The 23,893-nt window shown below is 41.2% G+C and overlaps 3 protein-coding genes across 3 annotated transcripts in view; 1 reads left to right on the forward strand and 2 right to left on the reverse strand.

The window, feature by feature from the left end:
• The window catches only part of LOC145990042 (beta-1,3-glucosyltransferase), a 190,806-nt gene that overhangs the window by 36,151 nt on the left and 130,762 nt on the right, over nucleotides 1-23,893 (forward strand). The gene's annotated exons all lie outside the window — the stretch shown is intronic.
• On the reverse strand, nucleotides 5,441-8,899 carry LOC145990071 (dynein regulatory complex subunit 11-like). The gene is made up of 2 exons (XM_083125727.1): nucleotides 7,039-8,899; nucleotides 5,441-6,400 (listed from the first exon to the last, which is right to left on the reverse strand). The coding sequence occupies exons 1-2, from the start codon at nucleotides 8,819-8,821 to the stop codon at nucleotides 5,712-5,714; spliced, it is 2,472 nt and encodes an 823-aa protein (XP_082981853.1). The 5' UTR covers nucleotides 8,822-8,899; the 3' UTR covers nucleotides 5,441-5,711.
• On the reverse strand, nucleotides 13,232-15,610 carry LOC145990072 (dynein regulatory complex subunit 11-like). The gene has a single exon (XM_083125728.1). It carries the CDS (start codon nucleotides 15,569-15,571, stop codon nucleotides 13,232-13,234), a length of 2,340 nt encoding a protein of 779 aa, XP_082981854.1. The 5' UTR covers nucleotides 15,572-15,610.

The following is a 23,893-nucleotide window of genomic DNA, read 5'->3' on the forward strand; positions in this document are numbered from 1 at the left end:
TTCTGCAAGAGTTCGTTTTCACGTAAGTATCGTACATAAAAACTCTTTGTTCAAGACTATATTTGTTTGGCGGCATAACTAATGAATGAATAACAATTAACACACGATAAAGCACTAGCACTGAACAACACGAGTACTGATAAACGCAAACCGAAGTGAACACGTCTAAACAACTGGTAGCCGACAGCTGTCGCATTCGCGTAGTATCGAGAGGCTTCTCGCGGCTTACCACTACTCCGAAAAGCCGCTGACGCTCTTGCGACATCTGAGGAATTTCGCTTCTAGCGTCGGCTCTATAGACACTGGATGGACCAAATTTTGAGGGAAGCACAACAAAAGACTACTCTATGAGGATATGTAATGCTCCTGCCGCAACTTTAAAAAAAAAAAAAAAAAAAAAAAAAAAAAAAAAAAAAAATATGGAAATTACGACGTTCAGAAATTTTGCGTAATTACGGGGAAAATAGAACTTTGGGATTTGGCCCCCGTTTCCCCCTGGACTCACAATTGTCGGAATTTACATAAAATGTTGCTTTTTGTTCATTCTTACATTTAGAATTTAAATTTCTTAAAAAGATGCAGTTGTTGAGCAGTTATAGCCTTTTATATTCAGTTTATCCCATAGTAGCAAAAGGGGAAAAGTGCTTATTTCAAATGGCGCTCTCAGAAAGAAAAACGCACACAGTGTATGATCGCTACTTTACTTCAAAAATATTCACACGTTAAAATTAAGTGACACTGTTAAATAATTCGTTTATCTGCGCTTTCGTTTTGCATAATAATGTATACGTAACCTCCCCCCTCGAAAATCTTGGGCACGCCACTGACTCTAGTGTTCAAAAGGATTAATCTTGTGTTATCTGCAAAATAAGAGTCACGGTTTTGTTTATTCGAAGGCAAGACAAGAATGAAAAATTGAATCCTTTATGTTGGATGAGTCATTGCTGTCAGAAGCGATATGGGCAGAAATAAAGTGCCAGAAATATTTGTATTTTAGAGGACACCTTTTCCAGCATCCTTGCGGCAAGGTACGTGCTTATTTAAGTTGTAATTGTAACTATAATTGTGAAAAGTGGAAACATTACAAAACAAGCGGTTTGTGTAACGGGCTATCTGTTACGCAATTTGCCGGCACCTGTTGCATGACTGGGCCGGCAAGCGGCCGACGCTCTTGCGGTGTCATGCTGCAATAACCTCCCTGTATATACTTCTTTGTAAGCTACCAGCAAGAACTACACATATATTTATATAAATCGTGAGTCAATTACTAATATTTCACAACCCCAACTTTCACGCACTCATTTACTCTTACTTTTCTCGCACAAGGACCTGAACATTAAAGATACGATATGTACATAATTCCTGAGAAAAGACATTCAAAGATACTTACACTCATTCATTCACACGTTGTATAAAAAGTAACCAGAAAATGTAAAATGTGAATCGATCGCTTAAGTAAATGCCTTCGGAGTACATGAGTAAACTCTACAGTATTCTGAAGATCTAATTAGATCTCAAATGCAATGAAAAGAAACAAATTACTTCTATTTAACTAAACCCGTGCTAACTGTGTTCCGTTCCCCTTTACATAATTCGGCAAATTCCACAAGAGTGGGAAAACGTGATAGAAGCTCAAGCGAATGCAATCGCTAGCCAGTTTTTGTTCATTTTGCCTCTTACGCAACAGAAGAGGAGAAAACACCGGACTGGTACTCCGAGAGTTTCGTCAACAAGTTGATTCGGCAGGCTTGAGTCTCGTTCTGTGTTCTGCCTTACAAGGACAGCTCAGTCCTGCAAGATGAAGACGCGCACATCGCCCAGACGAGAGACCTCTCGCGGCATTTCTTACAACTGGAGGGCGAACATTACTTAACCAAATTCTTACGCGCTTTATGATGACTTTATATACTGCAATCTCACCATAATTTTGGAGAGTGAAGCTGTGGTGGGTAGATTGTTTTAATACACTATTAATATTATTAAGGCATATGTTGTGAATTTTGAGTGTATATTTTGAAATTTTAAAGTTAATGTTTACGTTTTTTGTCCAGATAATTTTTCAGCTGTATCGGGACCATGAATTCTTGGAATTTTGAAACAATGTGGTTTTCTTAATGTTAATTATGGAACACCAATGGTGAAATTACTTTGTTACATACATGAGGAAGAATATTATGATTTATGTTGCAATGGATATTTTTTCTTATTCTGTCTCTCTAGTAATCTTTAGATAGCAATCTCCCATCCCAAATTAATAAAAGAGTTGTAAGACTATTTTGAACTTCATATTTGGCCTGTTATGTTAGACGTGTGCTTAAATGGCCACTATTATTACTATTACTTAATTGTTACTGTTATGCAGACCAAATGAGGCGTGCGTATAGAAATTTTCATTTATTTCGCTACAATAATAATCTCTTGTTGCAATTTTTAAATGAAGAACAAAATTCATTGTATTGAACTTGTAATCATTTTGTTCCAGTAACTCCTTTCAAGAGTGCTAATATCAGTAGGCATATTCATAAGAACAGCCTCATTATAGAAGTGCTGAAATAAAATTTAACTAAGCCCTTTGCGAAAACAGGTTAACCGTTGTATGTTAAGGCAACTAGTTCTGGCAAACCGGTTGCTAATGAGCAAGAAACTTCACATGTTTCACATTTATCACGAGGACACTATGTGGTTTCCATGGTTCCCGTGAATACTGCCCTCAGTTATCTAACTTAACCGGGAGCGAAGCAAAGTTTCTGGTCTATTACCACATGAGAATACCTCCCTCAAATTTAATTATAACTTTGGTGAAGTTCAGAGACAGATTCTGTATTCTCATCATTGAGAATGTAATCTACCTTCATTGTTTATTGAAGCTTTCCATAGCATCTACTAAAATTCACTTTAGGGACAGCTTTATCTAGATTCGTGAAGTCTTACAGTATTTGTACAAGAGGTTGTCTATGTGATCATGGATGCTTGCAGATAATTTTCGAAGTTTTTTTTTGTTTAGAGGAGGGAAGGGTGTGCAATATCAATAATTGTGGCATTTATGGATACTTGTTTATCTGACATCAGAGAGCAAATAAGACATGATAGAAACGATAGGGAATGAGAAAAATAATAGGAATAAATAAAGCAAGATACACAGCCAAAGAGGGAGAGAGGAGAGCAAGAGTAAAAAGTGAGAGGTAGAGAAAGAAGCATAAAAAAATAGAGAATGGGAAAATAAAAATCAAGGTACAAGAGAAAGAGAGAAGCGAAAAAGAAAGAGGAGAAGATAAGGAAATGTACAGAGAATAAAGAAGATAACATGAAGGAAGATATAGACAAAGAAATGATCAAGAGAGGAAGGAAGCAGGAACTAAGATTTACTAAGACTTTGAAAAGAGGAAAGGAAGTTGAGAAGATGATTCAGTAAGGTAACAACATAACAGAGATTCAGATGAAAGGGAGAAGTTGGGTCATATGACCATGCCTGCAGGCATCGAAGGGACGAACCAACATAAGAAGAAACACATCTCAATTCTTTGGATGCCCTTTTTCATTAGTGGTCTAGCTCTGATTAATCTTTACGAAAGATACTAGGTTCGAGCTCCGAAGAGTACATACGAGGGTCACTATTTATATTTTGAGCCTAACAATGAAAAAACAGGAATTTGGCATTGAAAACTGTTTTTCGAAGTATTCTCCTTTATGGTCAATACACTTTTGCATTCGTTCGAACCATTTGTCAAAGCAGTTTTTCCAATCTTCTTGAGACACCTCCATAATATGGTTTTTGAACGCATCAACGGTGTCTTCCGCCGACGAAAATCGTTGTCCACGCAATTTATTCTTGACATTCGAGAACAAGAAGAAGTCATTGGGTGCCAAATCAGGACTGTACGGCGGATGACCCATCAATTCGATTTTTTGACTGTTCATAAAGTCTGTTGTTAGACGAGATGTGTGACAGCTGGCATTGTCTTGATGAAGAATGATAAGACGGCGTTGTTTGTTTTCCGTATTTGACCGAAGACCTCTGGCAAACAAATTGTTGTGTACCATTCAGAGTTGACCGTTCTACGTTCCTCTAAAGGCACAGTTGCCACATGACCAGTTTTCCCGAAAAAACAGGCGACCGTTTGTTTCGATGTTCTTCGAGCGCGAACAACTTTTGTTGGATTGGGTTCATCTTGAAACACCCATACAGTCGACTGCTGTTTAGGTTCCGGCTCATATGCATATATCCATGATTCGTCACCTGTTACAATCTTATATACGTCTTTTAAAGCACCACGATTGTATTTATTGAGCATTTGTTTGCACCAATTGACGCGAGCGTCTTTTTGAGTTTTTGTCAGATTGTGTGGGATCCAACGAGAACATACCTTTCTCACAGCTAAATGATCATGTAATATTTTATATATGCTGGTGGAACTAATGCCTATGGTTGCCTCAATCTCACAGTATGTCACATGACGATCTTGCAGTATTAGATTTTGCACAGCATCAATGTTTTCTTGAACAACAACTGATTTTGGACGACCTTCGCGAATTTCGTCGGTGAGCGAATGGCGGCCACGATTAAATTCGTTATACCACCGTTTCACAGTGGCAAAGGATGGGGCTTCATCGCCAAATGTGGAAGTACGTTGATCGATGCACTCTTGTCTTGATAATCCACGTCGAAAATCGTAAAAAACCATCGCACGAAAATGTTCACGAGTTAATTCCATTTTATTGTTGTCGCGCAATCTCCAAGGCAACATAACACAAATGAAGCTATTGACAAAACATTTGAAGTACGTTATGGTCAATAATGCCAGACGATTCCGTGCAAACGTCAAATCGCGCCTAACTTCAATCAGTGTTGCCAAGGCTCAAAATATAAATAGTGACCCTCGTATCGTTACACCAATGCCAAAACCACGAATGTGCAAATTTTGACTTTGCCACCTAGTGCAGTTTGTGACTACTCTTTGTTGATAAATTCGTATGCTAACTTATAGGACCTAATAAATAGCCATACATAGGTAATATTTTACCACCGACAACATTTACCTAAATCTAGAATCTGTATTCACCCAGGATCTTGGATATTATCTCAAGAGTAAGATTAGCACATTTTATTCTCTTTGCTTTAATGTAAACATCCTCACCATTGTGATCAACCTAAAACAAGTGTAGGAAACTTAACATTAAGTTACCAAATTACAAATAATGAGTGTCTGTTCAAACTTTGATCAGTAGATAAGTGATATAAAATTTTTCTTAAATAAATATATGTCTTCGCTCGCTAACAAATACTGTGATAAGACGTAAATCATAAGTTATTACCAGTTTCATTTTTATACATGATAATTTACTTATACGTATTTGGATTACTGTTTACAGAATTTGAAAGTATAAAGGATTACACTTTTGTTGCATGCATCAATAGAAAATCCAAATATGCTTACTGTTATGCTTTCTTATTCGTAATTTAAACAGATATATTCGGAATAAAAGTTACGTTTCTGCACTTCTGTATTACTCCACTTCGTTCCAACTCGAAGTTGCGGATGAGTATATTTAGTGCCATGTTCATTTACTCTTCCTTATTGGCATCGATGAGCAAACCAACTTATGGGCTTTCCCAGCATGGAGAATATCTTTGAAATTTTATCGGCATATGTGCGCTATTTTCTCTGTCCTGATCTATTAACCGAAGTTGATGGAACATTTCTTTATAGTTCCTACTTTTTCTTTTTCTGGCCTTCTTGCAGTATCGCTTCCATTGCTGCTTTCTTCTTCTTTCCCAGGGCGGAACTGTTGTACCATTTCAGGAAGTTTTCTTGGTCTTTAGGTGACACCGGTTCATAGAAAGCCAACGCTTCTGCAATGTCCGTCAGCTGTAACGGGCGCGTTTTAATGTTCAGCAGCCTCTCGCATGTCAGTACCTTGGACATCACGTCTCTGACGACCGGAATGGTGTGGCCATTGCAAATCTTAGCCAGCGCCGAGATGTCCAGCAGGGGATCCATGCTGCTGCTGTACTGCTGAAATATTTGCTGCCAAGCCGCGAACAGCGTTTGGTAGTCTGGCTTGGGGAGGTACACGAACCTGTCGAAAGTCTTCGACATGGCTTTCGCGTTCCCCATCCAAGGAGCCGAGCTGGTTCCGATTACCATGACTTGGTCGGTCTTCTTGATCCCTTTGATCAGTTTCGGGAGCATCTTCTTCATCCTCTTCAAATTCGCCTTTTCTTCCTTCGGCACTTTCTTCTTTTGGGATACCTTTTCGGCTTCGTCTAATAGGATGATTGACGGTTGAACCAGCCGCGACACCTTTTCCACAAGATGAAGGAGCATGGCCGTCTCCTTCTTTCCTGGGTACAGGCCGTTTATGTTGCTGGGAGTGAGATCGAACACAACAGCGCCCAGTTCTGTGCAGATTGCATTGACCAGCTGTAACGCTATTGCGTGGGGTTTCTAATAACTAAAAACTTAACACTAACTCTTCAACTAAAAAGGCATTGTTTCGTGTCATGACATATGTTTAATATCTTAGACTTACACTATAGTACCTAAGTACTGATTGCTAGCTTCATGGCCATATCCTGATTATAGCTAATAGGCAAATTCTAAGTGGAAAGACCACTCAGTAAAAATGGGTCTTACCCTCCAAGATAGCAGCGGCGTCAGGCAGGGCGGCCTCTCGTCGTCACACAAGTCGGCAGGACACAGACCCAGAACCTCGTTTTGCAAGAAGTATATATTCACAATACGACCTTGTCTTCGTCCTCAACCCAGCTCTTAGTGCTCCCAACCTTGTGGCTATTTTCGTAATCTGTCCATTTGGCCTTGCTGGCCCTGACGGAGGTTTTCTTGTGGTTAGAATGCCTTGAGGCCTGTCGTCAGGGCCAAGGTCTTGGCCTTGTTTATTTTTACTAAACCACCTCAACTTCCTGTTGGTCGCCTTTACGGTAACCTTGCCCTTGACTAAGAAGAAGGGGGGAGGAAGGGCCTTGTCTTTATCACACGCGTCAAGGATGAGACAAGTGTATGTGACGTAAGTCCTTACTTCCTGCTTGAGTTCTGTTTTTACACTTCCTTAGAGGCAACGCCCTTTTATGCAGCACAATGAGCTGTACGTTACACAGCATAGATTTCCCGCAACCCTTAGGCCCGGAAATCATCAAAGACCTGACAAGAGGCGCAGACTGTCTTATTTCCAGCGATCCTAAAGGCAAGACGCACAGTTCCTTCATTACTTCTCTTACGTCCCTTGCAAAGGGAAGTGGATCTCGAAAGTTCTGTCGTAAACTGTGCGCAATGCAGTTGTGTTCAGATGTAAAGCTCGAGAAGCTTGTGTGCTGATACGTCTTCAGTATGTTGTTGAACAGTAGTTCGTATAGCAGAGATTCCGTAGTTCGATCCCCTGTTGGATCTTTTTTCTTCTTCTTCTTGCCCTTACCCTTTCCCTTTCCCTTACCTTTTTTACCTTTCTTATCCTTTTTACCCTTCTTGTCGCCTTTCTTCTTACCCTTCGCGAGAGCTGCCTTCAGCAACTCGAGCTCCTGCCGCATTAGTTCATCCACCGTAACCCTTAATTCAATATCCAGTTCATGCAATTTTTGCTCCGTGATTATGTCCATGTAGTGCTTCTGTTCCATATTATTTTTCGCTTCTCTAGTTTTCCACACCTCGTTGTATTCCAAGTGAGCAGCTTTCCCGTCCTGCAGAAAGGCAGACTCCCTGATTTGGAGAATATCCACGTCCTTCTTCGCTTTCTTTTTTGCGTCCGGTTTGTCAACTTTCTTTGCGTCCTGTTTACCGGCTTTCTTTGCGTCCTTTGGGTCTGGTGGCGGTTCCTCGGGTTTCTTCATGAAGATTGCGTTATATCCGCCTTGTTCGTCTGTAGGATACTCTGGGAGCTCGCCGGTTGCCATGTACGTGCTCACAAACCATTCCTTGATTTCGTCCGTCATCCTTTCGACTATTTCCGCAGTCTTCACCTTTTTGAGCCTTTCCATTTCTACAATCCGTGCTTCCTCGTATTCTGATTCACGTTGGCGCTGCAACTTGCGCCGTAATTCTTTAACTTCCTCGTCTCTTTTTCTGTGCTTGTTTGCGTACGGTATAGGGTGCATCATCCCTAATAGGACAAGTTCTTTTATCTTCCTTGCTTTGACAGCTTTCCGCGTTTTGTACCCTTTCCACACCTTCTGTATGATCGCTGCCGCCTTTTCCTCGTTTTCCCCATACGTCTTGTACTGCTTTCCTCTGATGTTCTCTTCGTAGACTTGCTTTTCCTCCCTCATTTCTACTCTTCCCGAACGTGCTCTTTCGTGTCTCTGGATCAACAGGATGGCTTCCTTCAAGGTCATTTCGGCTTCATCACCTTCTGCTTTCGGCACTTCCCGAGCATCGAATTTAAGACCGAACTCTTCACTCAGAATGCCTCTCCCTTCCTTCACGTCGTCCCTTCTCTCGTCTTTAAAGAACCTGGGAACCTGCAACTCCGCATCCCATGGTGTGATCTTGAAGTCGAAGTACGCGGAATCGTTGTAGGGGATGATGTCCATGTCCACACTTGCCATCTGATCCTTCAACTCGAGGATTCTTCCGATTGTCGAGTTGATCAGCTTCTTGATGACCGGTCTCTTCTGCGGCTGCACCATTTGATCGTGACACTCGGACAGTTTGTTCACAATAGTCGCGTACTTCGTCGTCAGCCAGCCAAGGGTGTAACGCAACTGTACCGCCGTCAACGTTTTCCCCTGGATAAGTTCGTCGGACGTGACGTACCCCTCCAACAATGCATTCGATGATTGGAGAACTTTGTCGTAATATATGTGCGACATTTCTTTCGATTGTAACTATTCTTAAATTCAATCGATTAAACGCAATATTAGCTTTTACTTTGCTTTGATGAGCGATTGAGTCGTTTCTGTAGAAACTGTCTTCTTGTGCTGTTTCTTTAAACTAGCAACAATGAAACACGTATTATCAATCTTGTTTCTGTTACTGAATACTTTTCTTTCAATTGTCGTACTCTGTTGACATGGAACAATAGTTAATATCTGGCCCTTCTATGTTAAGAATGCTATCCCCAATCCCACAATTGACTCACTGACATAAATGTTCTCCATGAAGGAAGCCCCGGAGGCAAAAAATACCCGATTACGACTCCCCATGAAATCGTCCCAAAAGACCGAGAAAATTCAAAAATCACTCAATTAGCCTTTTTTTAAGTGCGAAAATGCCCTTTTTCACGTCCCTAGCAACCATTTCCACGAGCATTCTTTGCAGCACACATTGTTTCGTTCAATTCTTGATTGTCTAGCTTCATTATTCTTCACAGATCAACAGTACACAGATGAATTAACTCCTGGTTAGAAAAGGTGCCTCAAACAAGAGTGACATCTACATCAGAAGTAGATTCAGTCCAGATACAATTACGTATATATTGGTGAACTCAATGCGAAAATATTTACATCGTGGTTGTTTTAATTAAATGTTAATGAAATCGTCCCAAAAGACCGAGAAGATTAAAAAATCGCTCAATTGGCCTGTTCTAAGGGTAAAAATGCCCTTTTCTCACGTCCTTAGCAACCCGTTGCCACGGGAATATGTTTTGCACACATTGCTTGATTCGTGTTTACATTGTCAAGCTACTTACATTGTATTTCTCACAGATCACACACAGATTAATCAACTCCTGCTTTTTTAAAAAGGTGCCTCAAAGAAGAATGACATCTACATAATGAGTTTCAGTCCAGATACAATTACGTGTATATTTGTAAATTCAATGCGAGAATATTTGCATCGTGGTTGTTTAATTAAATGTTTAGGGGTATAATAACAAACAATTTTTTCGAGAGTTTGCGGTGCTTGTTGTTCACCAAGGAAACGGACGTTGCTAGGGAACTTAAAGAAAGTTTATTTTCACCCCGAAAATTACTGTAAGTGAATTATACTAGACTTTTCGTATTTCAAAATACGAGCGTCAGAATTTATTACACCGGAGCCGGTAGGAATTTGAGGGAAATGACGGAAAACAATTATTTTGCAATTACGTTTTAAAATGTGAAAAATGACAAAAGACGTAAGTATTGCATTTGCAATTTAGTGTCGCTATTGAATTCGTTTATGCAAAACATCCAACTAATTATCTTGGAACGGTTAATACTTACTCAGTTCATTATTAATGAAAAAAACAGTAATATTTTGAATATTTGTACCTTATTAGAGCCCATACACACACAAAGTTACTTTCTAAACTTTTCAAATTAGCGAACTTATACACATGTTCCCAATCATCCAATACAACATGCAGACATTTTACCCCATGTATGATATGATTACGCCCACAACGTGGCCGAAGGTCACGCACGCGAGCGTACAAGACGTGACCAAAGGCCACGTCGAAAGTACGTCCAATGTGTATATATAGCCCCAATCCCACTGACTCACTGGCATACATGTTCTCCATGAAGGAAGCCCCGGAGGCAAAAAATCGTGAATATATAGAAGAAAGTTTCCGTCGTGGCTGGAGGGTCTTCCCGATGTCGTAATGGCAGAGTCGTAGCCTTGTAACCAAGGGGGCCCGGGTTAGATATCCTGTGGAGGCACATTGCACATTGGTTCGGATCCCACTTTAAACTGTAGGTTCAGTTCCGATTAGCCTTTCAGGGTTAATTTCATGAGGTAAGAAGACAATTTTCGAGGTAATAATTTTTTGGACGTTGCTGTATTAACAGTGTGCAATAATATTCCCAAGAGAGAAAGAAACTGAATTATATTTGGTGTAAAGATCAAAAGTCAGGGAAACACATCTGCAGAGTGAAACTGCCGCATGGTGCTCAGAGTTGCCAACCAAGTGATTCAATTTTCTGCTTGTAGCTGTGGGGTGATATGCCCACAGAAATTAAGTACAATATGCCCATGCGCATTAGTATGATAAGAAAAGACCACAATGTGACTGGATCCAGTGTATTCGTTGTAGTATATGGATGCATGAAACATGTACCAAATTCACGTCCATGTATCCGAAGTGCAATTTCTCACAAATGTAAACAGAAAAAGAGGCTATGGTAAATTTAAAATAAATGTTGTTCGGAACACTATGCTTGTCTGTACAAATGATATTCTGTTTACGAAACAAACGTTAATAATCTTCCAGTTAATGCTGTGTATTATTTTCCTTTAAATATGTCGTGTCAAGTATTACAACAATTGTTTCTTGTATTGGGCATTTTACCCCTAATGGGTGGGCATTTTACCCTGAACACGGGGTGATTTGCCAAAATTGACGTTTATCTGTTTATTTTTCTATGCTTATTTTGCTATAAGACTTACAGTAATAAGACTTATAGGTAACAATAACAAAACATGTAGCTTTAGTTTGACATCCTTTTCGTTGCGACACTCCTTCATTTAGCGAAGCTATAAACCGCCAAAAAATAGTTGGGCGTATTACCCCGAGTGTGACTACTTACCAATTCAAATTCCATCGTGGCTGGAGATAAATGATGTTCTCCATACTCCTCAGGAACTCAACTCTGGTATCTCGCTTGATGCCCAACATTTGATCACGGTTATCGCTAATTACGTATGAGAATATTCTATGAAACATTAAAAAATGCTGCAGTTTCTGTACAGTAGGACACTCCAACGTTTGCTACTTTGACAGCGAAGCAGGTGAACGAGGCTTGACTATGCTCCGATTTCTGTACCACTTCACTGCTTATGTCGATTACAAATAGCGTCAGACCATGTTTAGGGATTGCTCAGTCTGTCAGTAGTTTTCATCCTCATCGTTACTTAACTTACAAAGGAAGAAAAGTCCCACGAATTAACTAAAATAGAAATGGAAAACAGAATCGGCATCATGGACGAGTGGTGCTGGGAAGTTACCCAATCTCCGACCACTCTAACGTTCACTGTTCAGAGCTCATCCACCCCACCCCCTCACTTTTTAGTGAATACTTGTTTCCATAGGAATGTCTTATCTCTAGACCTCGGATTTTTAGGTTCTAAAAAGTGTGCGTTTAGGTTCCTAAAAGGGCTCCATAAATCCTAAAATAGGTTCGAAAAATCCTAAAATAGGTCCTAAAAATCTCTAGGCTCGAAAAATCCTGAGGGAGGTTCAAATAACTTAAAATAGTTCAAACTACCTGAAAAATGCTGATTAGGTATGGTCACCGACAAAGAAAATGGGACACCTATATCCTGAAATACGCACTATCTTGCATAACGTTGTGTGTGTTGCCTAACCCTACGGCGATGGCAGAACTTACCATTCCAAATTTGCTATCAAAATCCACTCTTCGCCGTATAGTTAGGCAACAATCTTTTTTCATGTTATCCACAGTCAAACTCCGCAAATTTGTCCGTGAGGATCATCTTATATGCTGACAATAATCTTTCAACAAAAACATAGTCAGTGGTGCAAACTTGAATGCTGAAATGATGTAGAAGTTTGTACTTTGGACTGTGCAGTTAACAGTGGCGCCAGACATTTTCCCTTGTTTAGAGGTTTTTAAAAACATCGTGATCTCGAAGGAAAGGAAACTGACAGAGTATGTTTGGTCACGGAAAAATTCAATGACGAACCTGTTTGAAATAAAGCAAAGGCCTCTGTGTGACATAAAACCTTTAAAAATATATAAAAACCGAAAAAAGGCTTTATTTAGGCGCATAAACCTAAAATAGGTTCCAACAAGCAAAATAGTTTTTTTTAGAGACTATAAAACTTCATCAGTTGTTGCGTTTTTAAAACAAACCCTGACATAGCTTACTATTTCTTACATACCTGTAAAGGAAAAAAATGTTAAAAACCTAAAACCCGAGGTCTACACTCAGGATCATATGAAATTGCTTTTCGCCATTGTTTCTGGAGAGTTTCAACCTTCCAGCGATCACAATTCCAATCGGAGAAACATTCGAAATAATTACACAAGTAAATGTTTTCTAAGTCCGGCACCGTTGTCGTGGTCTCAAGCTTCAGTCTTTGGACTCGGGTTACGGGACGCGCTTTGGTTGGAGTCGTAACAAAAGTCCACTTTTATGCACATTAAGGCTAATCGGAACTGGACCTACAGTTTAAGTGGGATCCGAACCGCTACATGCCTCCACCGGTATCAAACCCGAGACCCCTTGATTACAAGGCGACGACGCTACCACTGCGCCATCGGGGAGGCCCCCATCCTAAAAAGGCAGAAAAACTACGTAGAACAGGAAAAATTAAAATACAAATACGTTGTACATATTTATTTCTTTTTGCTCTGAGTTTCGGGCTGCATCGTTTGTTGTTTCTTCTTAACTAAGGGAGAACTGTTGTACCACTTGAGAAAGTTCTCGCCGTCCTTCTGAGACACGGGCTCATATTTTGACAACTGTTCCGCGATTTCGTCGTGGGTGAAGGGCTTGGTTTTCATAGTAAGAATCCTTTCACACGTAAACGTTTTCTTCATTACATCCCTCATGTCAGAAACAGTGTACCCGACGGAAATCTTAGCAAGAATCGAAACGTCGAAGAGAGGATTGATTCCGCTGTGTTTTTGCAATTCCTCGTGCCAAAGACCGTAAAGCGTTCCGTAGTCCGGCTTGGGAAGGTAAATGAACTTGTCGAAAGTCTTCGCCATGGCTGCCTTGTTGCCCATCCAAGGAGCCGAGGTGGTACCGATTAGCATGACTTGGTCGTCTCTGCTGATGCCTTTGACAATCTTAGGCAGCATGTTCTTCAGTCTCTTGAGGTTGTCCTTCTCTTCCGGTGGCACCTTCTTGGTCTGCGAGACCTTTTCCGCTTCGTCCACAAGGATAATGGCCGGTTGCAGGAGTCGGGACATCTTCTCGACGAGATGCAGAAGCATTGCCGTGTCTTGGCTGTCCATGTACATGCCGTTAATTCTACTCGGAGTGAGATCGAACAGTACAGCTCCAAGTTCGGAACATATTGCGTTCAGGAGCATTGTTTTCCCGCAACCTTTCGGCCCTGCAATCAACATGGATCTAACCAGCGGCGCCGACTTGCGTATTTCTGGCGAACCTAGAGGCAATATGCAAAGTTGCCTAAGAACCTCTCTCACGTCGTACACGCATGGAAGTGGATCCTTGTTCGACTGTCTCAGATTCAACGCTATGAAGTTATGTTCCCCTCTGAAATCCAAGATTGATGTGTACTCGTACTTCCTGATTATTTCCGTTTCCGTTAATTCCAGAAGGAGAGATTCTAGGCTTCTGTCCTGGGTTGGGTCCTTTTTCTTTTTCTTCTCTCCCTTACGCTTTTTCTTCTTCTTGGCCTTCCTCTTCGTCTTCTTTTCTCTTGCCAGAGCTGCCTTTAAAGTATCCAACTCTTGTCTCATCAGCTGGTCGATGGCGTATCTCAGCTCGACTTCTAGATCCGCGTGCATTTCTTTGGCGATGAGGTCGATGTAGTGTTTCTGGTCGATGTTCGTGAGATCTTTCATGTCCTTCCAGACAGCATTGTACTCTGCGATCGTGTCCTTTATATTTGGTATAACGGCAGACTGCTTCGCGATGATCTTTGGCTTTTCGTCCTTCTTTCCTTCCTTCTTTCCTTCCTTCTTTTCTTCTTTCGCCGGAGGAGGTTTTCCTTCCTGTTCTGCCGGTTTCTCTTTGAAGATTGCGGCGGACCCTCCCTCTTCGTCCGAAGGATATTCTGGAAGCTGTTGGGTCCTGTCGTAGGTGTCGGTGATCCAGTTTCGGATTTCGTCACTGATTTCTTCTATGAGACCAGGTGTTTCGAGTTTCCTCAGTCTTTCCATTTCCTGTATTCTCGTCTCCTCGTAATCTTCCTGGTATTGCGTTTGCAGGACTCTCCTCGCCTTCTTCCTCGCTTCTGCCCGTTCTCGTTGTTTCGTGGGATACACCGTCGGATGCAGGATACCCAGGGCTTCTAACTGTCGCGTCTTCACCAGATTCATCTTCTTCCTCGCCTTGTACCCGCGCCAAGCTGTCTGGATTGTCAACGCTGCATCGCTGTGGATTTGTTCGTGTCTTGTTCGTATTCTACCTTGCACTCGCTGTACTTCTCTTTCTTTCTCTGCGTTAGCCGAGAATCTGCCTTTGCGAGCTCTTTCGTGTCGTTGTATCATCAGTATAGCATCTTCTTTCGTCATTTCTTCCTCGATTTTCTCCTCTTCTGTCTCGTACGGCGGGCCGAACATGCTCGTCAGTGCTTCTCTGGCTTCGCGCACATCATCCCTCATATCCACTTGGTAGTATCTAGGGACTTCCATTTCCGCATCCCAAAGGCTGATCTTCAAGTCCAAAATGCTGTCGTCCGTGTAGTTTACATTGTCGAAGTCGATGTTGACCAGCTGGTCTTTTATCTCCAGAATTCTTCCCACGGTCGCGTTGAGCAGCTTCTTTATCATGCTCCTCTTCTGAGGTGACAGAACTTGGTCGTGGCATTCCGACAGCTTGTTGGCGACCAGGGTGTACTGGGTGAGCAGGTAGCTCTCGAGGTGCCGAAATTCTTCCAACGACTGCTGCACTTTCTGTTCTTGTTTTTCGTCGTAGGCGACGATCTCCTCCAGGGAACTTTCGGCGTTTTTGAAGAGGGCGTTGTAGAACGCATGAGACATGCTGTTCTACTCTGGGCTACGACGCCACCAGTGCCAGTCTGGGCACACTAATGAAACGTAATTGTCATGTTGTTTCCAGAGCAATTGCATTATTAGCCTCAGCTTTGTTGCGTTGAAGTGGATTATTGCGTGTACATCCACTGTAAGAACGAAGTTAATATAAACCAGGGCCGCTGTTAAGAAGCGCGAGGCCCTGTGCGAACTATGCCCGTGAGACCCTTATATTTTGACACTTTCTTTCCTCGTTAAGTTCTACGCTCAAACTTCCTACTCCTCCACCCTTCGCCCACGACACACAAAGGATTCTCCGTGAACCACGTAGGAAGTTTTGCACTCTGTAGAGAGCATCAAGACAAACAACTTTTTTAAAAATAATTTTTTGGTAGTCTGGCCTTGTTTCAGTACTATCAGCACCCGAAAATCATTTTTTCCCCACCTTGCGCCGATTTCGAACTGAAAATTCCTAACTGGGCCGGGAGTGCTTGGTCGATTTGATTTTTGTTATTTAACGTTGCTTTTCTGCCACCTTTGACTAATCGCGACGGTGAGAATGGGTGATGATATGTTGAAATTCGTGAACAAACACTCACAAAGAACATCTAGTCCCAGGCTGGGATTCGAATCAGGGACCCCTGGCGTCTTATCGTGTTGTGCTAACCACTCCGTCATGAAAGTCGGCACCCGACTAGACCACCGCGGCTCTTTTATCATAGAGTACTCAGAGTTCTTTATCAGCGTACTAAAGATTTTGTCGTTTTTCGACAGAGAAAAGAATGTTAGTAGTAACAATGAACAAAAGAGTCCCGGGCTGGGTGAAATTTAAGATTTTTTTTCAGTTAATTTTTCATTCGAATGTGATGCATGGTCGCATACAGGATAAAAAAAATCGATTTTTGAGGGCTGAAGTCGAAATAAGACGTCACTGAACAAACCTTTATCAAGGAAAATTGTTCGCAATGACGTCCTCTACACGCTGTGAAAGTTGGTCGGTGATTCACAATGACACCCTGTGTATGTGTGCATCCATATAATTATTACATAAAATGTTTTTGTGTGTTTACAGACATTGCTATTGTAAAATAATGAACATCCCGTATGCTTTTGGTAAATATCGTAGGACGAAATTCGTTTGGAAAACATACGAAGGTTTTTTAGAAATTAAAAGTATCTCCTGATGTTTATTTGGATTTCAGTTGCGGATGTCTTTCATACAAAAGGGAATATCGACCTAGGACATGTTCCGCTGCCACTGTCTATCATCATCATCTTTTCTCAATTTAGCTTCCTCGTAAAATCCCACCGCGGGAGGCTAAACATGTGTTTGTATTTTTGACACTCAAGAAAACTAGAAAACATTGAATTTTCTTTAATATGGTTTAGGTCGTCCGTTGCTGACGAATTCCATACTTTATGAATTTTTGCTCCCTCCCTTTTTTTTTTGCGTTAAATGATGGAGAAAGTTTGGTTTTGGCAGCAAAGCGAATTATTTCCGTTTCCCTGGCACACAACCGTGCAAGACGGCTCTAGATATTATTACGTTTCACGTGCCAAGCCAACAGTAGTGTTTCTCTGCGTCTTTTCCATCTCCGCCTTTTTATCTCGCTCTCAGATTGTGTGTTCTGTCGCTTTCCCGTCCATTTCCTCCTGGTCTCTTCTTCGGCGTTGCCTTGGCAACCGTTGTCGAAGGGACGTTAGCCAGGAAATGAAGGAGGCCTATAGAGAAGTAAATAGTTTGGTGCTTCTCTCCTGAACTCAAGTTTTCATCACGTCATGATTGCTCCCCCCCCCCCCCCTGCCCCTTTCTCTTCCTGGACCCCAGTGGCTAAAGGGTGTCACCTTGTTATCAAGAGTCCCCTTTTAGATTCCCGGTTTATGCACATCGGACAGTCGTTCGACACGTTGTCTAACATTCAAGAAATCAACAAAAAAGTCAGGAAAAGGTCAAGAAATTATGCTTGTGGTCATGAATTTTTGCTATTTTTTTTTTACAGTGTAGTGAATTTACATTGTTATATACCTGTACTGGGATTTGATAAAATTGAATATTTGTACAAATCTTTTATAAAATCCCAATACAATGTAAATTTTCTTAATTTCCAACTGCACCTAAGGAGGGGCGATAAAATAAATGTTAAGAAAAAGGGGGGAAGAGTCAAGAAAAAGGAAATAATTTTGGATTTGTTATTTTTGGTAGACACTCTGTTCGATCATATTTGTACAACTGAGTGAAACCTTTTCTTATTTTTCTTCTTATATTTTCCAGTTTCTTTCGCTATTCCTCTTTTCCTCTCCTCTCAGTCTCCCCCCCCCCTCTCTCTCTCTCTCTCTCTCTCTCTCTCTCTCTCTCTCTCTCTCACACACACGCACACACACATTCATGCATGCATACATATACTTCGCCTCCCTCACTCTTTTTCGTGGTCTCTTTTTGTACTTTTACACTTTTTCTTTATGGTAACTACGCGTGTAGCCATTATGCTATTAGATCAGTAACTGTTTTTGTCCTACATGTCTTATTCCAGTATTTCCAGGGTGACTACTCACCGGAATTCCTTGAATTACGGGAATTCTGCGTGAATTTTTCTCCGTAGACGTGAAAAATTGCAACTTCTATTAATCCAAATCCCATTGAATTTATAACTATATATTTATAAATGCCCTGAAGCAAGTTTTTCACAGAATAGTGTTTATTTTTATCGAGGAAGGAAAATAAATCTGCATGGAAAATAAAACAGAATTCTCTCAATCCGTTTTCGTTGTTAGTGTCTTTGGAAAATAATGTACTTGACAGACGGAAAATTCTTGTAAGATACCTTGAAGTTGATTAGGTAAATTTGACTTCGATATTCTTATGCAGTTAACAGTTTTTCGTATTACTATTCCCGTAACATTTGCGACTTGTGTTTGTAGATGTACTTTAAGAATGAGCATGTGAAAATATCAAATGTAATCTCCGTACATACATGTATTGAATTGAATTAGAATTTTTGAACACATTAGAATCGCACAGACACTTTATACAGGGTAAGTCAAAATGATGTTCCCGATTTAAGTGTCTATGTATTTCATTTTAATGATACGTAGATGCCTGAGATTACACTCACAGATTGAAAAATTCAAGAAGTTTTTCCTGGCATATTATGAATGTTCTATGTCCGATCCACGTGTTACACGACACACATCTACAGAAGGTTGTTCGGGATCTCTGGTGACGATTTGGAAAGCCGCTGGCGGCGCTGTTATCAACGTCAGTCCGTCCAAACGGTGCATGCTGAGTCACGTCAGTACCGAGAACGCGTGTGCAGAGTGTTGTGCCATTTACCTACAACGATGCCGAAGAAAATTGAACCATACTGGAGGGCTACAGCCCTTTCCGATGCTAAATATAGCTATTCGGCAATCAAAGGAATGCGCAAGAAGCGTGGTTTTGTGATATCGAAGAACGGGATCGGTGCTGTATTGAACAAAAAAGGCAAAGGCCGACTGGGCCTAATTCCACAGGGGAAGAAACAGGCAAATCCACGATCAGCTACGAGTCGTACACCGGAAATAGTGAGAAAAGTGAAGGCCCTTGTGTCAGGTGGTAACCCTGCCCCCCAAAGGAGCATCGCACGTAAGTTGGGAATGTCTGTGTCAACAGTGAACACCATAATCAAGAAGGACCTGCAAATAGAAATGCGGCATAAGCGGCGAGTTCACAAGCTGTTGCCTCTTCACATTGCGGAACGTCGCACGAACGCTAGAAAGCTTTATGAGACCTATCTTGCAGGGGAGAGATGGAAAAATGTGGTGACATTAGACGAAGCATATGTCTACCTTAGTTACTGTCACAAACCCCGCGCGATTTACTACTCCCTCGCGACAAAAACAATTATCAAACATTGTATCGAGAATGCCAGGAAAGTTTTCCACGGGGTTTCATGATCATCGCTGGATACTGCTATAATGGCAAGCTAGCAATTCGCCGTGTAGCTAATAATGTGAAGGTGAACTCCACGTACTATCAGGATGAGGTTTTAACACCCATTTATAACATTGATATCCCGGCACTGTATGGGGGGGCCAAAAACCAGGTCTGGGTGCACCAAGATAAAGCATCCAGCCATACCTCTCGTTCGACTCGTCTGTTCTTACAGCGAATGGAGGTTGAAACTGGCATCCGTGCAATTCCTTACAGCGACATTCCGGTCAAGGCGCCAGATGGGTCACCCATGGACTTCTGTGCATTTGGACTCCTAAAACGGGCCTTAGGAAAGAGACGTCCACGCACTCTCGATGGCCTCTGGAAAGCCTGTCAGGAGTTGGAAAAGTTGGACATGATAACTCTTTTGAAAAGTTTCTTGCAATGGAAATTACGTTGTCGGGCTATAGCGTGGAATGCTGGTTTTCCAATTGAGCATGATCGTTGGTGGCGACATGGACTTTCATGAACTTGTCACCCTTCCAACATTGTCCTCAGAGATACCGAACGACCTTCTGTAGTCTATAATCAAGTTCCTGCCACACACTTCCTAGCATGTCAGGGTCCAAGTCGGCTATAGCTGCAGTGATGCGCTCACGCAATTCCACCAATGTTGCAGCAAGTGATGGATGGCACAAGAACTCGATCCTTGATGAAACCCCATAGGAAAAATCACATGGTTGAGATCTGGAGATCGTGGTGGCTTTCCGCTGTCCAGTGATAGCCAGTTTCCTCACTGTGACTAAACGGTCCCCTGGTGACCGACAGCGCAACTATGAGTGCAATTGAAAGAAAAAATAACTTTTTGAGATTATATTCCATTAAAAAATTACATATGCAAGAAAACCTCATAACCTTTCGTATAAGAAATTAACGAAATCGGAAACATCATTTTGACTTGCGCTGTATTGTTAATATATTTGTGTGTGTGTGTGTGTGTGTGTGTGTGTGTGTGTGTGTGTGTGTGTGTGTGTGTGTGTGTGTGTGTGTGTGTGTGTGTGTGTGTGTGTGTGTGTGTGTGTGGTGAGAGGCGGTAATACGTAAGGTTGAAATAGAGAAAATATCTGCTTGTACCCTTGAAGTTTTGGAAAGTTCGCCTTGAAAACCGTGAATTATACTTGAATTTTACCATGGTCCTAAACTGGCTACCCTGATTCCTCCGGACCGCGGGTAGTGTTGTCCACGAGACGAGACTTTAGTCTGTATATTCTCGTCTGGTTTTCGAAACGAGACAGGAAATGTCTCGTGAGCAACACTGGCCGCGAGAGGTTCTGAAATTTGTAATTTTAGTTTACACGTCAATATTCATTAATAAATATTATGTAGTTGAAATATAATGATTAATTGGAATATTACAGTGTTGAAAAATGAATGTCAATGGAAATCAGCACTTAACAAATAAATTTAATGATGTTGGCCCGCGGACTTTATTAGATCCTGTGGATGACAACTATTTCAAACCGAATTTTGATTGAATTGGTGTTTAAAGTGCACTTTATGTACAGTAAGGTCAATCAGGACTGGACCTACAGTTTAAAGTGGAATCCGAACCACATTGTGCCTCCACTGGGAATCGAACCCGGGACACCTTGATTACAAGGCGACGACGCTACCACTGCGCCATCGAGGAGTCCCAGAGACCTTGTAATCAAGAGATCCCAGGTTCGATACCCGGTGGAGGCATATAGTCGTTTGGATCCCGCTTTAAGCTGTAGGTCCAGTGCCGATTAGCCTTACTGTGTATAAAGTGGACTTAAAACACCAACTCAACTTTAAACCGAATTTTGTATTGTTTCCAACAAACCTAGTGAGAATCGACTGTTACTCTTTATGGTTATGCCAAAATTAAACAAAAATATTTTTAGGTAATTTTTATTTAAAGATTTTCATTTTTCATAATTTTAAAGTCATTCTATCGGATATTTTTAGATACTTTTTTTTAGGTCTCGACATCCGAGCTTAAACGATTCGTTTCTGGTTTAAATCCATACAATCAATGGAATATTTTGTATGTTGTTGCATTTTAACGCATTGCACGTATACAACCCAACCTGCTCTGTTGTTGTGCGGGCTTAACGCACAATCAGGCGCTGATCAAAAGATCAACCACAAAAGGAATGTCTTTTTTTTTTCTCCGTGTGTTTTTAATTAAAAACTCAGCGAAATTTTCATTTCACGACTGACCACTCGACCGGATTCCAGAATTGGTTTTTGATTAATACCCACAGTTCGTGATGTAACAGACATCACACCAGCTTTCCAAACTGGATTTTTTTAGATTTAGATTTTGTTGACCAGGGATGGCATGTCATGGAAATGTTTTGTTTTCTCATTACCAGATGAGCATATTAGCCCTAGCTTGCCTGTGTCATTCGTGAAAGTTGCTTATCTGGTGGTGGGGGTAGGGGGTAACAGGCCCAAACTTCTTTTCATCACTAAAATTCAAGAAAATCAATTTTGGTATTGAATCACCTTTCTTTGTTGTTTATAGAGGTGCAGTTATACATTAATTATAATAGTTACAAATATTGCCATCATTAATAAAAAATATGAACCAATTATTGCAGGAGTGTCACACACATATTTTGTCATTCACTAAACTTCGAAAAAAAACATTTAATATCTTATCAATGCTTTTTTGTTGATATACGTTTTGTTATACAGTAATTATAAAAATTACAAAAAAATATCACTATCACGAACCAATTTTACACTATTTCAGACATGAGGGTCATGTCGGAACACACATCCCAGGTAGGCCCAGGTAGGCTCACCACTTGAATTTTTCCCTTATCCTTTAGTATATTTTGAACAAAAGTAATATAGATATTGTCCAGGAACACCGTATGTGGACTATGTAATTTACTTGCAATTTTAAAAGAAATATTAACAGTTGAAATATCTAAAGAGAAGAGGTGGTGGGCATGACAGCCCCCAAAGTTCCTTTGCTTATAATTCAATTGTAAGTCCTTCAAAGGCATCGCTGTGAAGTATATAGACTGGAGAAGGCTTTGTTACAAGTTTGATATCTCCCTTAAGACTTATAGCTCCTGTACTCTTGTGTCGATGGAAGTTGGGTATAAAAATTAACTGTGGTTGGAGTCATTAGCGCCGTGTTGGATAGGACAAAAAGATGATCTCGTGGATCCGCCACGTCATCGCTGGAGAAATTGATGTCTTGGAGGCTGAGGCTTCAATCTGTAATGAGCTTCCGCTCCTCGTTACATGATTGAAGCTCGTAGAGATCGATCTCCCGTGCAGTTTTTCCTCCGTGCGGGTAAATTAGTAATGAACCGTCTCAGGAGCTCTTTTTTGCCCCGGAAATGTGGAAGGTGAAACAGGGTTTTGAGCGAAAGGAATAGCCGCTAGTCTGCTTAAGAAGAGTGATGGCATAAACCCGAAAAGAACAATCGTGAACAGAATTAGGCGCCAAAGCAATCTGCGGCAACCAGGAAGCGCGAAAGGAATATTCGCGAACAGTCTGAAGCGTGAAAACAGTTTGCAGCAACCAACAAGCGCTAAAGAAATAATCGCGAAAACAGTCTCAGAATGTCCAGTCACGCAATATAACAGATTACCTACTAACTAGCTCTCTAGCCTTCTTAAACCCGAAGGTTTATGACTGCAGCAACAAAAGCCTTCCATGTGTCCCTATCCTAGGCAAGATCAGTCCTTACCGATTTCCTTTAGGTCCATCTCGACGTTATCCCTCTATCTTCGTCTTGGCCACCCTACAGGTCTCTTGCCGTCAGGCTTCCCAACTCGAATCCTGTAAACTCTTCTCTTCGTGCCGCATGGCCTGCCCACCTAAGTCTCCTTGATTTAATTATTCTAATAATATCTGGACAGGAATACAAATTGTGCCGTTCTAAATTATGTAACCTTTTCCACTCACCTGTCTCCTCATCCCTTTTAGGTCCAAATATTTTCCTAAGAAATTTATTTTCAAATTCTCTTAAATTATGTTCCTCTTTTAATAATAAAGAAGCTTTATTTAATTACTCTTTGTCTATGCCGTGAAGTTTTTTTTTTTAAATATGTCTCTTGGAAATGAGCCATTTCGCCATAGCTCTCTTGTGTGAAATTGAATCGTCTTGTTTCTTGACTTTGTGCGCATTGGACATTGCAGAAATTTAAGTTCCGCTGCTTGGCGATTTGCATATCCGACCTTTCCTGTCGTATCGCTTTCGGCCTAAATTTTCTTCCACCGCAGAGTGTAACTTAATTTGGCGAGCAGTACCGGATGCAGCCATGAAATATAAAAGTTCCTGTCTGGGTTAATGTCTGCTTCCCTTTGCCTTATTGGGGCTATTTTTGCGTCGCTTATTTCCAAAACTGACTGCGGGACGGACAGTTGAGAT

Source organism: Lepisma saccharinum, chromosome 7 (genome assembly GCF_977018435.1).
Source record: "Lepisma saccharinum chromosome 7, izLepSacc3.1, whole genome shotgun sequence".
NCBI lineage: Eukaryota > Metazoa > Arthropoda > Insecta > Zygentoma > Lepismatidae > Lepisma > Lepisma saccharinum.